At 51.1% G+C, this 18,858-nt stretch overlaps 1 protein-coding gene across 10 annotated transcripts in view; it reads left to right on the top strand.

Annotated features, from left to right (window-relative positions):
- PTPRN2 (protein tyrosine phosphatase receptor type N2) overlaps positions 1-18,858 on the top strand; it is a 1,017,982-nt gene that overhangs the window by 248,573 nt on the left and 750,551 nt on the right. For 8 of the 10 annotated variants that reach the window (XM_045387364.2, XM_045387363.2, XM_045387365.2 and 5 more), the window contains one exon: positions 8,674-8,787. In XM_045387364.2, the coding sequence (XP_045243299.2) occupies positions 8,674-8,787 (114 nt within the window). Of the gene's footprint in view, positions 1-7,886; positions 7,977-8,673; positions 8,788-18,858 lie in introns of those variants that run through there. The other 2 variants (XM_065542854.1, XM_065542853.1) reach the window with 1 other exon arrangement.

The following is an 18,858-nucleotide window of genomic DNA, read 5'->3' as shown; positions in this document are numbered from 1 at the left end:
AGAATGTGTGCATGTGAGAATGTGTATGTGCATGTGTGTGAAAATGTGTGCATGTGAGAATGTGCACGTGTGTGGGAATGTGCATCTGGGAGCATGTGTGAGGGTGTGTGTATATGTGAGAATGTGTGCATTGTGTGGTTGTGTGTCTGCATACTTGTGTGTGTATGCATACATTGTGCATGGTGTGAATGTGTGTCTGTGTATGTGGTTGCTTCTGCATTGTGCACCTACGTGTACAAGTGTGCATTAATTCTCCTGTTGTACTGGGCAGCAGTGTCTTGTCTCTTGGCTCCTCATTGGCCGACTGAGTCTGCCACCGGCATCTTCAGGCCTGAGTCAGAGCAGGGCTCCTGAGCCATGTCTTCGATGAAGAACCGGCATTGCAGGGAGGCAGCCACGAGGGGTCACTGGTGCTGCTCGGTCCTCACTGGCCTCCCGGGTGACCGCAGCCTCTGGGCCTCGCCTTGTTTGGATGCAGGGAGGGAGTGAGTGACAGACCAGCTTGAAGAAACACAACAGGGTGCCATTGTTTCATCAGAGGCCGCTGCGCTCCCTCCCTGGCTGTCGGATGCAGGAGCTGTGGCGGGTATAGCCTGTGGGGCCCTAGATGTGACACGGTTCTCCCTGGAAAGCGCGCCCTGAGCCCTGCAATGTTGCTGTTTCTAGGCTCTGGGTTCAGTGCCCGAGACATCCCCGGAGGCCCTGTTCTCCTCCTGGGCTTCCCCGGTGTGTTCCCAGGGAGCTGCATGACACTGACCGCCCATTGCTTTTGTCTGGGCAGGGTCATCTGGCAGCCAGATGAGCAGATGCGTTTGGTGTTTACTGTGGACAGTATTCTGCAAACCTGAGTGTGTGTCTCAGCGATGGCTTTGTGACAGTTCTAGAAACAGTTGCGGTCCCTGCCCAGCCCTGGAACGTGCTTGTGCTTGCTCCGCCGGGCTCTGCCTGCCCCGTGGTTTGGCGTGTCTCTCGCCTGCCTTTCTGGTTGGAAGACAGCCTCCAACGCCTCTCATCTGCGAAGGCTTCACGATTGGGGTGACTTTTCTGCCCATTCCTTCTTGCTCACAATTCAAGAACTTTGTTCTGATAGTTTCCAGGGATCTGAGACAAATCAGTTTTTACGTGCCTTAGTATACTGTTTACACAAACGATTGAATAGGTGTATGCGTTGCCGTTATTTCAAACAGTGCCCTAAGCTAATTGCCTCACTTTGAAATACGAAATTAAGTGATCATATTGTATTCGTTAATTTCCAAGTCCTGTTATATTTCCATAAATAAGAGATATTTTAAAAAAGACATATAAGTAAAAGTAGGTCAAGATATTAGCAAAAGGGGAACAGAAGATGGTTAGTTCACTGGAATCTGTGCCATAGGAGCCTGCAAGCAAGTGTCCTGCCCATGAGCTGTTCATGCTCACGGTGTTTGGTGGAAGGAAGGTGCTCCTGGCTGTGGGGCCTGGGGGACCCTCTGTGGATCTCTGTGGAGAATTGTGGGGTAACACAGTGAGCGACATTTCTCAGCACATGCACAGTGAGAGTCTCTGGGCCATTTCTCCTAGGATGTCCTCTAGGGCAGGCCTGGACGTGTCACTCAAGGTGTCACTGAGCGCAGGCCTGGGCATGTCACCTAAGCAAAGTGTGGCACGAGCACTTTGCTCACGGGGGATCAAAGCCACCTGGTTCACCCCACAGCTTTCTGGTGCTCTGATCTGATGGTTCTGGGCCAGTGCTGTGGGTGTCCCGAGAGAGGAGGCTCAGCATCTCCAAGCATCTGGACCCCCTGGGGGCACCCTGGACAGCAGAGCCCACCCTTCCTCTGAAGACAGAGGTCCACTAGGATCGCCTGCTTCACGTGTGGAACTGGGGATGGAAATGCCAGGGGTCACTCGGCCCTCTGAGCCCAAGCAGAGAGAGTAAGGGAAGGGGTGGAGGCACACGGCCACCTGAGAACTTCCGAGCCTCGCGACGGCCCCTCTAGGGAGCCCCCACTGCCAGCCCCTTTGGTCCGCAGTGAGTCTTTCATCCAAGTGCGTCACTGCCAGGGGGTGACGACTTCTAAATCTGTGTGAGATTTCAACAAATGAGGCTTCTAGCTGATGGTCTTAAACACTTCCACCGACATCTCCGTTTTCTTTTAGACAAATGGGAAAACACCAGTTATAGTCATTCACTAACATCCTTTTAATCCACACTGGGTGCAAGGCACTGTACCAGATGCTGTGGCGGCGTGAAGAGGCTGCAGCTGTGACCCCTGCCTTCTGGGAACTCACGGTGCCACCAGGGAGAGGGGGGTCCTGCGGGGCGGTAGAGGTGAGGGGGGTCCCGGGGCGGTAGAGGTGAGGTGCTGTCTTGTTCATGTGGAGACTGTGAGCGTATGCGTGTGGGCGTGTGAGTTTGTGCATGTGTGCTTGTGTACACCTGTATATGAGTTAGTGTGGGTGTGTGCGTGTGTGTGCGTTTGCACATGTGTGAGTGTGCATGTGCTCCTGTGTGTGTTTGCACAAACAAGTGCATGCAAATGAGTGTGCACACCTGTGTGTGCGTATATGTTGGAATGTTCACGTGGGTGCATACAAGTGTGAGTGTGTGTATGTGAGTGTCCTGTGCATGGGAGAAGTGTGTGAAAATGTGTGTGTTGGTGCATGCAGGTATGAATGTGCATATGTGCACCACGTACACACACATGTGGTGTAAGTGGAGGGATGTACGCAGCCCCACAGACTCAGAATAGAAGCGGGCTGGAAGCTTGGTCCTGGAGGAGGCCCGCGCTAGGCCTGGGTTTGTGTTTTGGTGACAGTGACACTGTGAATGAAATTACTTTGGCCTGTGGGAACAGTGCTCCAAGGACCACTGGTTAAAACAAATGACCAAGATAAATGAGCTCTTTTTCTTATTTCTCCAAAAATCCAACAACAGAAAATGCTCAATATTTTCTCTTTCAAACGGAAGAAACTGACCACCCAATTCTAGACTATTGTTAATAAAAATGTCTCTAAGCAAAACTTTTGCTCCTCAGACTTTTGTGTCCATTGTCCTGGGCCCTGTTCATCCACCGCTCTGCATCCTGGACGTTCCTTCTCTCACTGTCTTTAGCACTGTCCATGCTGGTCCCAGAGGCAGTGGGGTCCAGCCTTCTGTCTGCACAGTGAAGGGGGCTGCATCCTAGAACTCTGGGGATGTCAGGCCCCCCAGTTCACTGAGTCCCTGAGATCGGAGTTCCAGGCCAGGCAGAGTTCCTGTCAGGGGACACCTGCCATGTCTCGCCTCTCCCAGCCAGGGCAGCAAGAAGCCTTCCTTTCTGTTTCAGAAAAAGACTCATTCTACAGAACATCTCCCAGAATATTCCCCTCCCCCACGAGTCTGTCTGTGCATGGGCTCGGTAGCGTGTGGAAGGGCCTGATTGCTGCTGCTGGCAGAAGGATGCGTGTCGACCTGAGGTTTGCCCTGTAAATGGCTCCAGGCTATCCAGGTCTCTGGTCTCCACGACCACCATCCTCACTTAGCCACGATCCCCTGGGTGGGGCTGCTCCGTTCACCCGCCATGGGCTCCTGGCAATTCCAGCCCTTGCCAGGGAGATCTGTTTTAAAATGCAGACCCATTCAAGAGCCTGCCCTGCCTGGAACACCACCCAAGTGGAGGCGGCCTCCTCCAGCTCCTGGGATGAAGGCCACTGCCTCTGATTCCCGCAGGCTCTGCACGATCTGCTTCACTGGCTTGACCCGCTTGGTGCCCTCTCCTGCCTGATCCAGAACTGTAAGGCCTTGTCGCCACTGCCCACTGGGGCTGACGAGGGCCGGGTGCTGCCATGCACAGAGTTGCTCCCTCCTCGCTGCCCACCTGGGCTGGGTGCTGCCATGGATGGAACTGCTCCTCAGCCTGGAGTGTCCTCGATGTCCTCAGGCCGGCTGCTGTTCGTTCTCTGACTGCTGGATGAGGTCAGCACCCTCTGTCAGGTTCTCTCGTGCCCTTTTTTGCAGCCTGTCCACAATCATAACTGAACCATCAGTGGTGAACATCTGTTGCCCCAGGATCCTGGAAGCTCTGATGTATGGAGCCTGCAGTGTCTGCTTTTTCTGTGTGCGTGTCTCCCGGCTGTCCTGGCCTGGCCATGCAAGCGGGATGCAGGGCAGAGCTGTGCCTTTCCTGGGACGAGGGTGTGGGGCGGAGGCAGCCGAGCAGCAGGCATGGCACTGACCCGCTCCCGGAACAGGAAGGGGCTTTGCAAGGCGCAGGCAATGCTGGGGACAGAAATGACGAGCTGCGTTGACAAGAGCACCCAACGCTGCAGGGAAGACAGAGGGAGAAGGCATGAAGCCGTCATTGAGGAGCGCCTGAGGGTTAGGCTTCCACACAGAGGCACGGGCAGTGTCTGTTTGTCGGAAGGGTTGATGATGTTGGACTAGCGGCATCCTTGGGCATGCACAGTAAGTTTGGCAGTTAAGCATGTTAGTGGCTGTGCACATGTGCATGTGTGAGTTAGGAGCTGTGCACGTGTTTCTGTATAAGAATTCACACATACACATATATTTGCACACATGAGTGTTTTGATGGTGGCAGTAGCTGAGGATGGGTGGACAGGGAGCCCACAGTTTTCACAGGCAAACCCGTTCTCCTCTCCCATGATTTTCAGACAGCTCCCAATGTGAACTCAGTGGTGAGATTTGGAACCAAGGTCGTGCAGGGAATGCACATTCTGGACAAAAAGCAGGGCCCTGGTTCTGAGAGTCTCATGGACAGGCTCCATCACCCAAGGCCTCCTGCCTCCACTGCTGCTGTGGCGATGTGCTTCCAGCTGGGAGCTCGGCACGGCCTGCAGGACCACAGAGCTGGACGGGTCAGTCTGGGCTTCGATGATGGGGTTATGTTGATGGGGTGCAGGGCCATGGTGCAGGAAACACAGTCAGTAGAGGACAGTTCATGAGGGGACCCCGAGCCAGGTCAGATCCCAGGTAGGGTCTTGGCTGTGTCCCAAGAATACGAAGGCAGGAGTCCTGCAGAGGACGGGGCCTGAGGGTTAGGGGCTCTGGGTAGTTTCCAGGGTGATTAAATGGTCAGCGGTGAGGCGACTTCAGTGTGCCACTTCCCGAGATTGTTTCGGAGGCTGTGCCCCACGTCTGAGATGGGGGAGTTCAGCCTGGACTGGTGGGAGCTTTGGTTCTCTGGCTCCAGCACCTCTGCTGTGTGGATCACCCCTGGCGTCCCGACTCTGGAGTCTCATCACTCCTGATGCTTTCCTGATTGAGATTTCACTTTCCAGTCCTTTTTTCTAGTATGTTCATAGAGACCTTTTGGGGTCCTGCCTTTTAGCCAAGTGACCCAGAAGAACGAAGCAATACTTTCAAAATTCTGGCAACATAAAAATCAGTTCTATCAAATGTATTTAGGAATTTCCTTAATGTTCTATTTCACTACTAGGCTGTATCCATATTTGGGGGAAGCCAGTACCCTAAAAATCAAGCAGGGTAGCAGTGAGCCTGGGCATGATCTGTGGGAGCTTCTGGGCTCCTTCCTTCTGGTCACAATCATCTTCAACAACCCTTATTGCTGAGTATTTACTGGAATGAAGGACACCTGTATCATGAAGTTCTTTAAATATGGAGATAAGGTTGAATTTCATTGTTGAAAAATGCATTGGGTGAAAAATCATGAGATACCGATATGCACCTAAGAGAGCAGCCAAACACCAGAACATCTACACCACCAAGAGCTGCTGAGGACGCGGGCGACGGGGACACCGCGGCCGCTGGGAGTGAGGACGCGGGCGACGGGGACGCCACCGCGGCTGCTGGGAGTGAGGACGCGGGCGACGGGGACACCACGGCCGCTGGGAGTGAGGACGTGGGCGATGGGGACACCGCAGCTGCTGGGAGTGAGGACGCGGGCGACGGGGACACCGCGGCTGCTGGGAGTGAGGACGCGGGCGACGGGGACGCCACCGCGGCCGCTGGGAGTGAAAAATGGCGCAGTCACTGTTATGCTGATTGTCACTGTGGCGAGGACGTGGGCGACGGGAGGCTGTGTGTGTGTGTGTGAGGGAGGCTGTGTGTGTGAGGGAGGCTGTGTGCGTGTGTGATGCTGTGTGTGAGGGAGGATGTGTGTGTATGAGTGGCTGTGTGTGTGTGGGAGGCTGTGTGTGTGTGAGGGAGGCTGTGTGTGCGTGTGTGAGAGGCTGTGTGTGTGTGACGCTGTGCGAGGGAGGATGTGTGTGTATGAGGGGCTGTGTGTGTGGGAGGCTGTGTGTGTGTGAGGGAGGCTGTGTGTACGTGTGGGAGGCTGTGTGTGTGAGGGAGGCTGTGTGTGTGTGTGTACGTGTGTGAGGATGCATGAAAAAATCCGTACTTTCCACTCAATTTTGCGGTAATCTAAACTGTTCTAAAAATAAAGCCTATTAACAATGCACTGGGGATGGTATCTGTGTCTATCGCATTCAGCACAGGGATAGTCTAAGGCAAAGAGAATCAATGGTTAATTTATATCAACTGTCAAGTAGTTAAAATTATTAGCCAAAACTGATTTTAAAAGCACAAACATTATGCATTATATTCTATATATTCTAAACACATGTTTAAAAGACAGTTTTCAAGAAAATGTAATATATATTATTCTGAAAAGATACTTGTGACATTGTATGAAAAACAAAATTTAAAGAATGAGGCTGTTATGCTTGAGAAGTGGTTTGCCTGGAACGTTCCAAAAGTGATACAAATTGTCCTGGGCCATTTTTCTCTATGAAAAGCTGAGCGATTTCATGAGCTTGCTTGGGAAAGGGATTCCCAGCCGCATGTTGGGAAGCTTTGGCTGCTCTCAGATGTGCTTCTCTTATATTTGGTACCAAATTGCCAAGTACTGTGTGCAGACACCCGGAGTGGCCGAGTGGGGCCAGGACCAGCCACGCTCTGCCATGCCCTGTGCCCTGAGCTGGCCACGCGTCCATCCCAGGGGTGCGTTTTCCAATGTGCACAAGAGGCCGGGAGAGCTGCGGGCAGCCGGGCACCGTCGTTCCTTCTGGGGCTGGGGAGCGCAGCTCGCGGGCACTGCTGCTGAGCGGAGCCCTGGGCTTCTGAGCCTCCCGTGGCCTCAGGGATCGGAAGACGCTGCCGGCCCTGGCCTAAGGTTAGGTGATCACTGACTTGGGCCCTGCCTGGGGGTCCAGGAACCTGGTTTTTGGTTCTTTCCACCTGTGGCTCACTCCCTCCTCTGTGGCCCCGAGGCCTAGGCGAGTTTTCGGCATTGTGAGCCCGGGGTCTGGGTCATCTCAACGTGCCCTCCAGTTCCTGCCTTTCTATGTTCAAGATATTTCCATTTGAAACGTAGAGTACAAATATCAGGTATGTTTGAAGTCATTCCTTCTTTTCCCTCTTTGCCCCTTTCTCCCTCCTCCCCCTCTTCCCACTCCTGCTTGCACTGGAAGGCAAAGGAGCGGCGTTCCCGCCGTGTGGTGCGGCCCGTCCATCACGGACGGTGGGGGGGCCGGGCGCTGCAGGCGTGTCCCCGGGAGCCCTCTGCCTGTGTGTGGCCTCGCAGGGGCTTCGGTCCGGCTCTCACACGGGAGGCAGCGCGGCCGGGCTGCGCGGAGGGAAACCGCGCGGGCCTGGCGTCTCCTCCTCGCCATTGTGCGCCGCCCGCGCAGCTGCCAGGCTGCCTCCCGGATTCTTTGGGCTTTGCAAAGTCCCATAGAAACCCGCAAGACGCTTGCAATACTGGAGGTTATTTTCTGCTAATCACCCGGCCCCGTGTCGTGAGCATATATGTAATATCAGACCAGCAATTACCGCGTCAGCCTGGCCCTGGGCGAATGTGTTTCTGCTAATTACACTTGTTGCATTTGAATGGCTTTCTTCAGCCAAGCTGCACGGCGAAACCGTAGTGAACAATGAAAGACCATTTCCCCTTCCGCCCGGCCTGGAGCTGCAGATGGCCGCCCTGTGTGGAAGCAGTAGTGCCTGAATTAATCTTTTGTGTGCACCAAAGAAGGTAATTTGAATGTTTGAAACCCCACAGGAAGCTTGTCTCAAAGTGAACAATTCACCAAATAAAGACTAATTAGGGCCTAAATTAATTAGAAGGTGTGGTTGGAAAGGATGTTGATGAGCAGAGTCTGCCATTTCAGACAAATGGAATTGAGCTAAATAAATTAGTCCCATTAGTCCCACGTCGTTCGCCAGCCTCGCGCCTCTCCTGCGCCGCGGAAAGCAGCCGGGGAAGCCGCCCTGGCCTCCCACGCAGCCCGGGAGAGACTCTGCCGAAGCTTGGAGCGCCTACAAATTAATATTTGTATTTCCTGGGTTTTCTGTTTTCCTCTGGAAAACTGGCCTGGAATGTTATTGACTTTATTTTTTTGTTGTCACTGAGTTGTCAGAAGCAAGTTTTACATAAACAATGTGAAGTTACATAAAAGGAGGGTTGGGGGGTATGGAGGAAAGCGGAGTGAAAACATCGCAGCCACGCTGGACTTTCTCTCCACTTTGGCATTTGTGTTTTCCGGGATGCTCGGTTTTTATTTCACAAACCAGCACATTCTGGGCGCTCCCGGGTCCTAACTCCCCTCTGGCGCCCCGTGCCCCAAAACCTCAGGGCGGCAGGTGATGAGAACGCATTGCAAGGATGTGTGTGACCTTCCTGCTCCCTGACAATGAAACGTCTCGTTCTGTCTTATCTGCTTCCCCCACAGATGGAGTGTTTGGAAGGTGCCAGAAGGTTCCGGCAATGGACTTTTACCGCTACGAGGTGTCGCCCGTGGCCCTGCAGCGCCTGCGCGTGGCTTTGCAGAAACTCTCCGGCACAGGTAGGGCGGGCGTGGGCCGAGGCTCGGGGGCTGCCGCACTGAGCGCCCACACGGGCTTTGCTTCTCCTCCTGGGGGGTGAGGAGCTGGGACGGACCGAATCCGCGAGTGCGGTGGTGGAAGGGGCAGATGGCAGCCGGGCGCTGGGCTCACGGGTGCTTCCTGCTGGGATCGTCCGCTCCCAGGTTTGGAGGAACCCAGGCCTGCTGCCTCCTGTGTCCGAGGGAGGAGATGCCTGGAGGCTGCAGTGGCCATAGCTGGTCCCGGTGCACGGTAGGCGGGCGTCGGCTGCTTACCTGGGCCTGGCTGGGTCTGGTGCAGGTGTGGCTCGGCCTGGAGAGAGTCAGCCTCTGCCTGTCACCGTTGTTGTGAGATTTTTGTTGTCGGTGGTCCCTGCAGGGGTGATGAGAACATAATTTTAAAAATTATGATAATTTAAAAATTATATATGGCAACATGGTAAGACCCCGGAATTACCAGAGCACTGGCCCCTGCTGCCCTTCTTTGGCTGTGAAGTGAGGTCTCTTGGTCAGAAGCAGTGCTATGTGGACACCATAGTGACGGATAAGGCGTTCTGAGTCCACGGATGGTAATTCTGGCAGGAACACTGTGCCTAGGGAAGGGAAATCCACATCTGGAGTAAGCTCTAGTCCAGCAAGGACTATTCCCCACCCCTTCCTCAGGGGAAGCTGCAGGTGGAACCACCTGCCCCCGGCGGCTGGCTGATCACCTCGGGAAATGGTGTCATGTTGGGGAATCAGGGCTGGTCTTTGTGGTGGCCGACTGGGGACTCAGGGGTGGCCACAGCAGGGCTGGCCTTGGTGAGTGGGAGCCCAGGCATCACCTCCACCCCTGCCACCGCCTCCACCCCTGCCTCCGCCTCCACCCCTGCCACCGCCTCCACCCCTGCCTCCGCCTCCACCCCTGCCACCGCCTCCACCCCTGCCTCCGCCTCCACCCCTGCCTCCGCCTCCACCCCTGCCACCTCCACCCCTGCCAATGCCTCCACCCCTGCCTCCGTCTCTACCCCTGCCTCCGTCTCTACCCCTGCCTCTGCCTCCACCCCTGCCACTGCAGCCATTTGTTCATGGGCCTGCTGGGCTCTGGAGGGGTGGCTGGGGAAAGAGGTGGACTGGTGTCCACAGAACAGGTCACCCCAATCCACTTGGTTATTAAAACTCTCCTCTGGCCGGGCGCGGTGGCTTACGCCTGTAATCCCAGCACTTTGGGAGGCCGAGACGGGCGGATCATGAGGTCAGGAGATCGAGACCATCCTGGCTAACATGGTGAAACCCCGTCTCTACTGAAAACACAAAAAATGAGCCGGGCGTGGTGGCAGCGCCTGTAGTCCCAGCTATTTGGGAGGCTGAGGCAGGAGAATGCCGTGAACCCGGGAGGCAGAGCTTGCAGTGAGCAGAGATAGCGCCACTGCACTCCAGCCTGGGTGACAGAGCGAGACTCCGTCTCAAAAAAAAAACAAAAAACAAAAAACAAACTCCTCTGCTGAAGTCACTCTTTGGAGAATATTCACACGGGACATACATATCTTAGCACTTCCTACCACTTCATAGATGTCTATCTCGTATGTCTCTTCCACAGTTGCCGTTGTCAACAATGTTTCCAGTAATATTGTCTCTGAGAACCTGGCCATCTAGCCAAACCATTGGCCACAGCCCATTAATTGATAAATAATCACACATCTGGCCATTTCTCCTTCCAGGCAGAATCACCAGCCAGGTGCGCTGCTTGAGGTTCTGCTCAGCAGGAGGGTTTCCGTTCACCTCTGTCCTTCAGGGGGGTCCCAGGTTCACCTCTGTCCTTCAGGGGTCCCAGCAGGGGCAATGCATAGTGCTGCACGTGTCTGCTTTTGGGTGGCGCCTGCATGTTACACAGAACCACCCGCAAACAAAGCCCAAGTCACCTGAGTCTTGGTGACTTTGTGGGGAACTCTCCACAAAGCCAAACTGCTGGTTGAGAGGGAGAAGCGCGTGTGGTGGTGCGGTCCAGGGCGCTGGGCCACTCCCTGGTGCACGTTCCAGGCCACACTGGACTCCTGAGCCCTCTCCCGCGGGAGCCTCCAGGGCAGCTTGGGCCCAGCTCCTGCTCCGTCTATGCCACTGTCATTTGGCAGTGGGGTGCTGTGTGCAGCCCAGCGCCAGGCTTGGCTGGGCAAGTAGATACGGGTATCAGTGTAGATGATACAGACGGAACACTGCTCGCGCAGGGACAAACATGGAGTGAGTCACATTGAAGGACGGTTGTGTGACTATTCCACTGTGTCATTTTCTGGGTTTGCTTATCTTGTGAGCCTTACTCTGTGTTTCAACCTTCACTGTATCGTCTTGAGAAGGGGGAAAAGCCTTATTTAAAGAGCGAACGGATGAGCTTTTGCCAGGCCCATGGCTGGGCGTGCGAGTGGAGGCCAGGGGTCTTCCAATGAGAATGGGCCTGATTCTTTCAGAACCTCCCTGAGCCTAATTTTGACCCGGCTCTAGGTATGTATGTAGCTATCACCATGTGCTGGCAGCTGACCCCCAGAAGGTCTTCAGGCTGGCACCGAGCATCATCACGTTTCCGTGCTATCCTGTGCGGAGATGTGGCAGGGTCAGTGTGCCGGAGTTCACCTGAGCTGTCTTCTCGTGGGAGCTGGTGCTGTGAGCACTCTGGGGCCCTGCCTGGGTGGGCGTCCCGGAATGAAACGAAACCAGAGAATGCACAAGGTGCTCAGCCTGACAAACTAGAAAAAAACAAGAAATTTAAGGTGAGTTTCAAAAGGAGAGATAGAGAAATATCTAGTGGCCCCGAATTCCCCAACAGAGATGAGTTTTCTTACCTATGATTTTAAAGCAATAGCTTTTTCTAGTTTGTCTCATATATCCATGAATTGAAATTACATGTCAACAATCTAACCAAATAATGGTAAAAGGTAACTCCTAAGGAAAACCATCTCAGAGAAAATTAATATTGTGTCGAGTGTCAGGCTGTGTCCACATTCCTGGCACCTATTCTTGAGGATAAGAGCATCTTTATGGAGACGGAGTCCCAGGCAGCCCCGCGTGGGGATGGAGGGACAGCCCCAGGCAGCCGCGTGTGAAGACGGGGACGCAGATAGCCTTGTGTAGAGACAGAGGTCCCAGGCAGCCCTGCATCTCTGGTCTTGCTCAGGCCCTGGCTGAGCATCTTCCCATGTATATCAGAACTGCCCATGGCCTGGACAGCTGGAGCCCCCTGCCCAGCTCCATCCCCAGGGGCTATGTGTCCTGGGCTGTTGGACTCTCTAGACAGTGAAAAGTCATCTTCTGCATTGTGAGGACACAGAATTGCTGACACCTTCTCAGCTGGTTCTGACACAGCTGTGGGGTGTGTCCTGGGCTGGGCATTTCCAGCAACTCCAGGGATGACCCTGTGGCAGGAGGCCCCTTTGGTTGCCGGAGCCACTGGTGTGCTTGCTCCTGCACCTAGTCCAGGATGCATGCTTCTGGAAGGTGGGTGTGCTGTGAAGGCACACATACCTGCACACACATTCACATGCTCACTTGTAGACACCCACACATGCACACACACCTGCACACACATTAATGTGCTCACGTGTAGACACACACAGGCACACACCTGCACATGCACTCATGGGCTCACGTGTAGACACATGCACACATACCTGCACATGTACTCACATAGACACCCACACACATACACACACCTGCAGATGTGTAGACACCCACATACTTGCACACTCACCTGCACACACACATGCTCATAAGTAGACATGCACACACACATCTGCACACTTATTCACATGCTCACATGTAGACACCCCCACACATGCACACACCTGAAGGAAAGAATCTCAAATCCTGGTGTCTTCCTGAGTTTTGTCAGCCTCACATGGGGATAGTGTTTGGGTAGGGACGTTTTGCGTGTGGGTGTCTACATGTGAGCATGTGAGTGCCTGTGCAGGTGTGTGTGCGTGTGTATGGGTGTCTACACATGAGCATGTGTGTTGGCGCATTTTTCAGGATTCCGGAGATGATTCTGTCTTGGTAACTGCACTTGAAACAGAGTTGGTCCTAAGCTTCTGCCTGTCGTCTTCATCCAGGCACTGCTTGCAGGTGCCGTCGTCAGATTCATTGATGGACAGCTGCTTGCGTGGACTTCAGAGCCTTCCGCATGAAGAAGGAGGGTAAATGGGAGTTAATTTCACAACCCTCTTCCTCCACGTAGATGTGTACATCACAGAACAAAATACGTTCACTGTGTTTTTACCATTCTGGTCTACTACAGGCAGCATTATTTCATGGGCAGACATACTGCTTTCTCATGTATGATTTTTTAAAAAAAATATATTTTGCTTCTGACAAGCCATTGAAATTCAGTGTTTAAATATCACTCGTTGGCATGCAATTTGCTGTCATGAAAATGACTATGGATTAATTTTCTGGCGAGAATCTTCTGACTTATTGAGCTGCGTGTCAGAAGCAAACAGCAAAAAAAAAACAAAAAAAAAAACACCCAAATGTGTACATAAAACGGTGTTATCATTTCCTTAAAAGAGAAGGCAAAGAAATCCCCAAACAATATGAACTGGAACACAGAAATCCAAGGCTGGCCGCATGGGTCCTGGCTGGGATGGCGTCTGGGGGAGCTGCTGCTGGGAACGTGGCCATGCTTGCCGGCACAGATCAGGGGAGCCAGGCTCTGCCTCCTTCTTGCCCACTGTCATTGCCTGTGCCTCCTTGTGCTCGCCTGTCTTGTTTTAACTCCTACCCTGGGCCCTTGGAGCTTGGAGGCTTTCCTTCTTGCTGAGAGGAGCTGAGATCCACCCACCACCCGACCTCCAGGCAGATGTGTGGTGTGAGGTTGGGGAGGGAGAACGTCTGGCTCACATCTGATGAGCACAGGTGGGTGTGTTTGAATCGTACATGGTGCTCACCCTCAGTGGGATTTGCATTCTGTCTGGCTCAGGGGTCACCCTCAGTGGGATTTGCATTCTGTCCAGCTCAGGGCTCACCCTCTGTGGGACTCACGCTCTCTCCAGCTCAGGGTTCACCCTCTGTGGGACTCGTGCTCTGTCCAGCTCAGGGCTCACCCTCTGTGGGACTCACGCTCTCTCCAACTCAGGGCTCACCCTCTGTGGGACTCGCGCTCTGTCCAGCTCAGGGCTCACTCTCCGTGGGATTTGCGCTCTGTCTGACTCAGGCTGTGCAGGGCAATGGAGGAGCAGCCCCAGGCAGGCCCAGTGGCTCCTTCCACCCAGCTCCCAGCTCCGGCCGGCCATTTGTGAGGCCCTCTGCCACCGAGGGACTCTCTTTCATTTTGTCATTCACAAGCTCTACCTTCCACAGGAGCCCAGAGCATGAACGCATTCGGCCATGGTCCTCACCACTCTGTGAGGAGCATGGCCTCTTCTCCACTGTCCAATAGTTCATTCCTCCTTTCCCATGGCCTTTCTGTCTGCATCCTCCCAGCATTCCGTTCATGATGGCCCAGCTGTTCTCTAAGAGACATGGCTTTGTCTTCCTTCTGATCTCAACACAAGCACTTTTAAAAATTCATCCACGGTGAAGGAGGCTTGTTCCAGCACACATCTCAAGACTCTTTCAGCCTCCCTACATTTCCCAGACCCAAAGCTGCTTCTGCGTTTTTAGGAATTTGTCACAGCACTGCCCCTACTTCCCGGTGCCAGTTTTTCTCCTTTTCAAGCTGCTGCCACAAAAATTATATGGCGTGGGCGGCTGAAACAGCAAACATGGATTTCTCACAGCTCTGGAGGCTCCTGCAGGTTTGGTGTCTGGTGGGGGCATCTTCCCCCCGTGTCCTCGTGTGGCAGATGGGGCAAGGGAGCTCTGGGATCTCTTTCCTTTGGATATGAATCCCACCTGTGTGGGTGCCTTCTTCGTGACCTAATTACCCCCAAAGGCTTCTCCTCCTAATGCCGTCACACTGGGCATCAGAATTCCAGCACGTATGTTTGGGGAGGACGTCCACATTCAGTCTACATCGTAGCACGTGAATCCTGTGAGCATCGTGTATCTCATTGGTTAGTTTTTATATTTGAACCAATCTTATATTCCTGGGATAAGTCTTACTTGACCATGCTGTATAATTCTTTTTATATGTTTCTGGATTCAGTATCTTAGGGTTTTGTTGAGAATTTTTATGTCCGTATTTATAAAGGATATTTCTTAATCTTTTGATATCTTTGGTTTTGGTATTATAGTAATACATAACTTGTCCAATGCATTAGTCAGGGTTCTCTAGAAAGGCCGAACTAATAGGATAGATGTGTCTATAAAGGGGAGTTTTTTGAGGAGGTGAAGTCCCACAATAGGCCCTCAGGAGCAAGAAAGCCAGTCTGAGTCCTAAAGCTGAAGAACCTGGAGTCTGAGGTTCGAAGGCAGGAAGCATCCCACAGGGGAGAAGGATGTAGGCCGGAAGACTAAACCACTTTGATGGTCTTCTGCCTGCTTTTACGCTGGCCATGCTGGAAGCTGATTAGATGGTGCCCACCAGATTGAGGGTGGGTTTGCCTCTCCCAGTTCACTGACTCAAATGGGAATGTCCTTTGACAGCACCCTCACAGACACACCCAGGATCAATACTTTGCATCCTTCAATCCAGACAAGTTCACATCAAATTATCTCCTTTGACAGCACCCTCACAGACACACCCAGGATCAATACTTTACATCCTTCAATCCAATTCTCTCTCTTTTTTTTTTTTTGGAAGACTGTGAAAGAATGGTGTTAATTCTTCCTTAAACATTTGAAGTGAAATTACTGAAAATGGAAGCTATCTGACCATGGGCTTTTCTTTATGAGGTTTTAAATTACTCATTCAATTTCCTTAATTGTTATAGGCATATTCAAATTTTCTATTTCTTCTTGAGTCAGTTTCAGTAGTTCATGTCTTCATAGGAATTTGTCAGTTTCACCTAGATTATCTAATTTGTTGGCATATGATTACTTATAGTTTTTCTGTAGGCTCCTTACAATTTTTATGTCTGTAAGGTCAGTAATAATGTCCTTTCATTCCTGATTATTTTTTGAGTTGCTTTCTTAGTGTTTGCTCAGAAGATTAATATTAATTTTATTAACACCAAGTTAATATTAATTTATTAATTCAAATTAACATTAAGATCTTTATAATAATCTAGTTTAATTAACACCAACTTAATTTTCAAACACTCTCTATCATTTTCTTCTCTTTCCCTTCTTTGTACTGTTACTGTCAAGAAAATTACATCTTTATAGATTATATGTTTATCAACATGAATTTATAATTACTGCTTTATACAGTTTAAAGAAAATTAGGAGAAAATAAATGTTACATACCCAAATATTTATTCTGTCTTTCATATTTGCTAAATAATGACGTTTACTGGTGCTGTTTATTTCTTCATTTGGATGCAACTCACTGTCTAATGTCCTTTCATTTTTGCCTAAAGTACTCCATTTAGAACTTCTAGGGAAGGGTTGTTAGCAAAAATTCTCTTTGTTTTTTGTTTGGGAATGTATTGATTTCTCCTTGACTTTTGAAGGATAGATTTTCTGAGTATAGAATTCTTGGTTGATAGTCTTTTTTCCTTAAGGACTTTGAATATTTCATTCCACTGCCTGTTGGCCTTCATAGTCTCAGATGAGAAATTAGTTGTTAATGTGATTGGGGATCATTGCCTGTTTTCTGTTGCTTATCACAGAACATCTGAAACTGGGTAATTTATAAAGAAAAGGAATTATTTCTTACAGGTATCCAGGCTGAGAAGTTCAAGGTTGGGGGCAGCATCAGGTGAGGGTCTCCTTGCTGTTGGGGACTCTCTGCAGAGTCCTGAGGTGGCACAGGGTATCATGTGATGGGGAGGCTGAGCGTGCTAGTGTGCCAGCTCACGTCTCCCTCTTCCTAGAAAGTCACCAGGCCCCCTCTTGTGATAACCCATTGATTCATTAATTCCTGAGTGGATTAATGCATTCATGAGGGCAGAGTCCTCATGACCCAGTTACCTCCTCCCTCCTGATACTGCCAAATCGGGGATTAAACTTCGAACATGAGTTTTGGAGGGGACAAATATTTAGTCCATAACATGTGTGACGAGTTGCTTCTCACTGCTTTCAATAGATGTACTTTTCTCTGGGTTTTGAAAGTCTGATTTTGATGTGTCTAGTTGTGGCTCTCTTAGAGTTTATTCTACTTGGAGTTCATTGAGTGTCTTTGATGTGGAGATTCATGTTGTCCATCTAGTTTTGGGAATTTTGGGTCATTGGTTCTTCAAATATTCTTTCTGCCTCATTCTTTCTCTCCTACATCTGGGACTGCCTTTACATGTATCTTAGTACATTGGATGGTCTCACAGGTTTCTAATTTTTTATTATTCTTTTTTCTTTCTGTTCCTCAGACTGGATAATTTCAGTTGACCCATCCTGAAGTTTGCCAGTTCTTTCTTCTGCTGCTAAGATCTGCTGTTGAGCTCCTGTACTTAATTTTTCAATTATTTTTGAAATATAATTTCTCTGTCTTTATTCATATTCTCTATGTGATGGGACACTATTTTCCTACTTTTATTTAGTTCTTTAGACATTGTTCTTATAGTTTTTGGAGCACATTAAAAATAGCTCATTTAGTCTGGGCACAGTGGCTCATGCCTATTATCCCAGCACTTTGGGAGGCCAAGGTGGGTGGATCACTTGAGGTCAGGAGTTCAAGACCAGTCTGCCCAACATGGTGAAACTCCATCTCTACTAAAAATACAAAAATTAGCTGGGCATGGTGATGCATGCCTGTAATCCCAGCTACTTGGGAGGCTGAGGCAGGGGAATCAATTGAACTTGGGAGGCAGAGGTTGCAGTAGGCTGGGATCACGCCACTGCACTCCAGCCTGGGTGACAGAGCAAGACTCTGTCTCCAAAAAAAAAAAAAAAGGTCATTTAAAGTCTTTGTCTTGTAAGTCCTTTGGCTTCCTCAAGAACAGCTTCTGTTGTTTTCCTGTGGAAGAGGCACATTTGCATGTTTCTTTGAATGCCTCAAAAATTTTTAGGAAAACTTGATATTTTAAATAATATAGTGTGGCAACTCTGAAAACCAGAACTTCCCTCTCCTTAGGTGGTCGTGGTGTTGCTGCTGCTGTTTGTTGTTGTTGTTTGCTTAGTGACTATTCTCATCGAATTCTGTAAAGTGTGTGTTTTTTCATCATGTGTGGCCACCAAGTCTCTGCTCAGTTTGGTTCGTGGTCAGACGATGACCAGACAGATTGCCTTAAATGCCTAGAAACAAGCCTTAGTCTGGCTGGGTGCAGTGGCTCATGCCTGTAATCCCAGCACTTTGGGAGGCCGAGGCGGGAGGATCATGAGGTCAGGAGATCGAGACCATCCTGACTAACACGGTGAAACCCCGTCTCTACTAAAAAATACAAAAAACTAGCCGGGCGAGGTGGTGGCACCTGTAGTCCCAGCTACTCGGGAGGCTGAGGCAGGAGAATGGCGTGAACCCAGGAGGCGGAGCTTGCAGTGAGCTGAGATCCGGCCACAGCAATCCAGCCTGGGCGACAAAGCAAGACTCTGTCTCCAAAAAAAAAAAAAAAAGGAAACAAGCCTCAGTCTCTGCTGAGGGTTCAGTGTGAGCGTGGGGCACACTTGCCGCCATGGGGCACACCTGCAGCGGTCAGGCAGGCAGTTCACAGCTCTGTGGCAGCCTTCACTTCTTGCTGGCCCAGAGCCTCTGCATCAGCCAGAGGTGAGAGCTTAGAGCCTCGTGTCTTTCCTGAGTGTGCACAGCCTGGGCAGGCACACAGCCCTCCATCCATATTCCAAGCAAGGATCATGTTGGAGCTTTGCAAAGCCCGTGTGCATATCTCATTTTCCAGCTTTTCCTTCAAGTTACTGGTTAGCCTATTGTTTGTCCCAACCATTATCCTCTACCTCAGGCAGCTGGTAAGTAAAACATTGTCTCTAAATGTTTTCAGCAAATGCCCCGCCCAGGGAAAAGACTTTTCACATATGTGAATTTTGAGTGAGTTGGATGAAATAAAGACAGCCTTTCCGGTGGGTCCTCCCGGGAACAACCAGACAGGTCAAGTAGTGACA

Source organism: Macaca fascicularis, chromosome 3 (genome assembly GCF_037993035.2).
Source record: "Macaca fascicularis isolate 582-1 chromosome 3, T2T-MFA8v1.1".
NCBI classification, from domain to species: Eukaryota; Metazoa; Chordata; class Mammalia; order Primates; family Cercopithecidae; genus Macaca; species Macaca fascicularis.
This window is presented reverse-complemented; position numbering and strand designations above follow the sequence as displayed.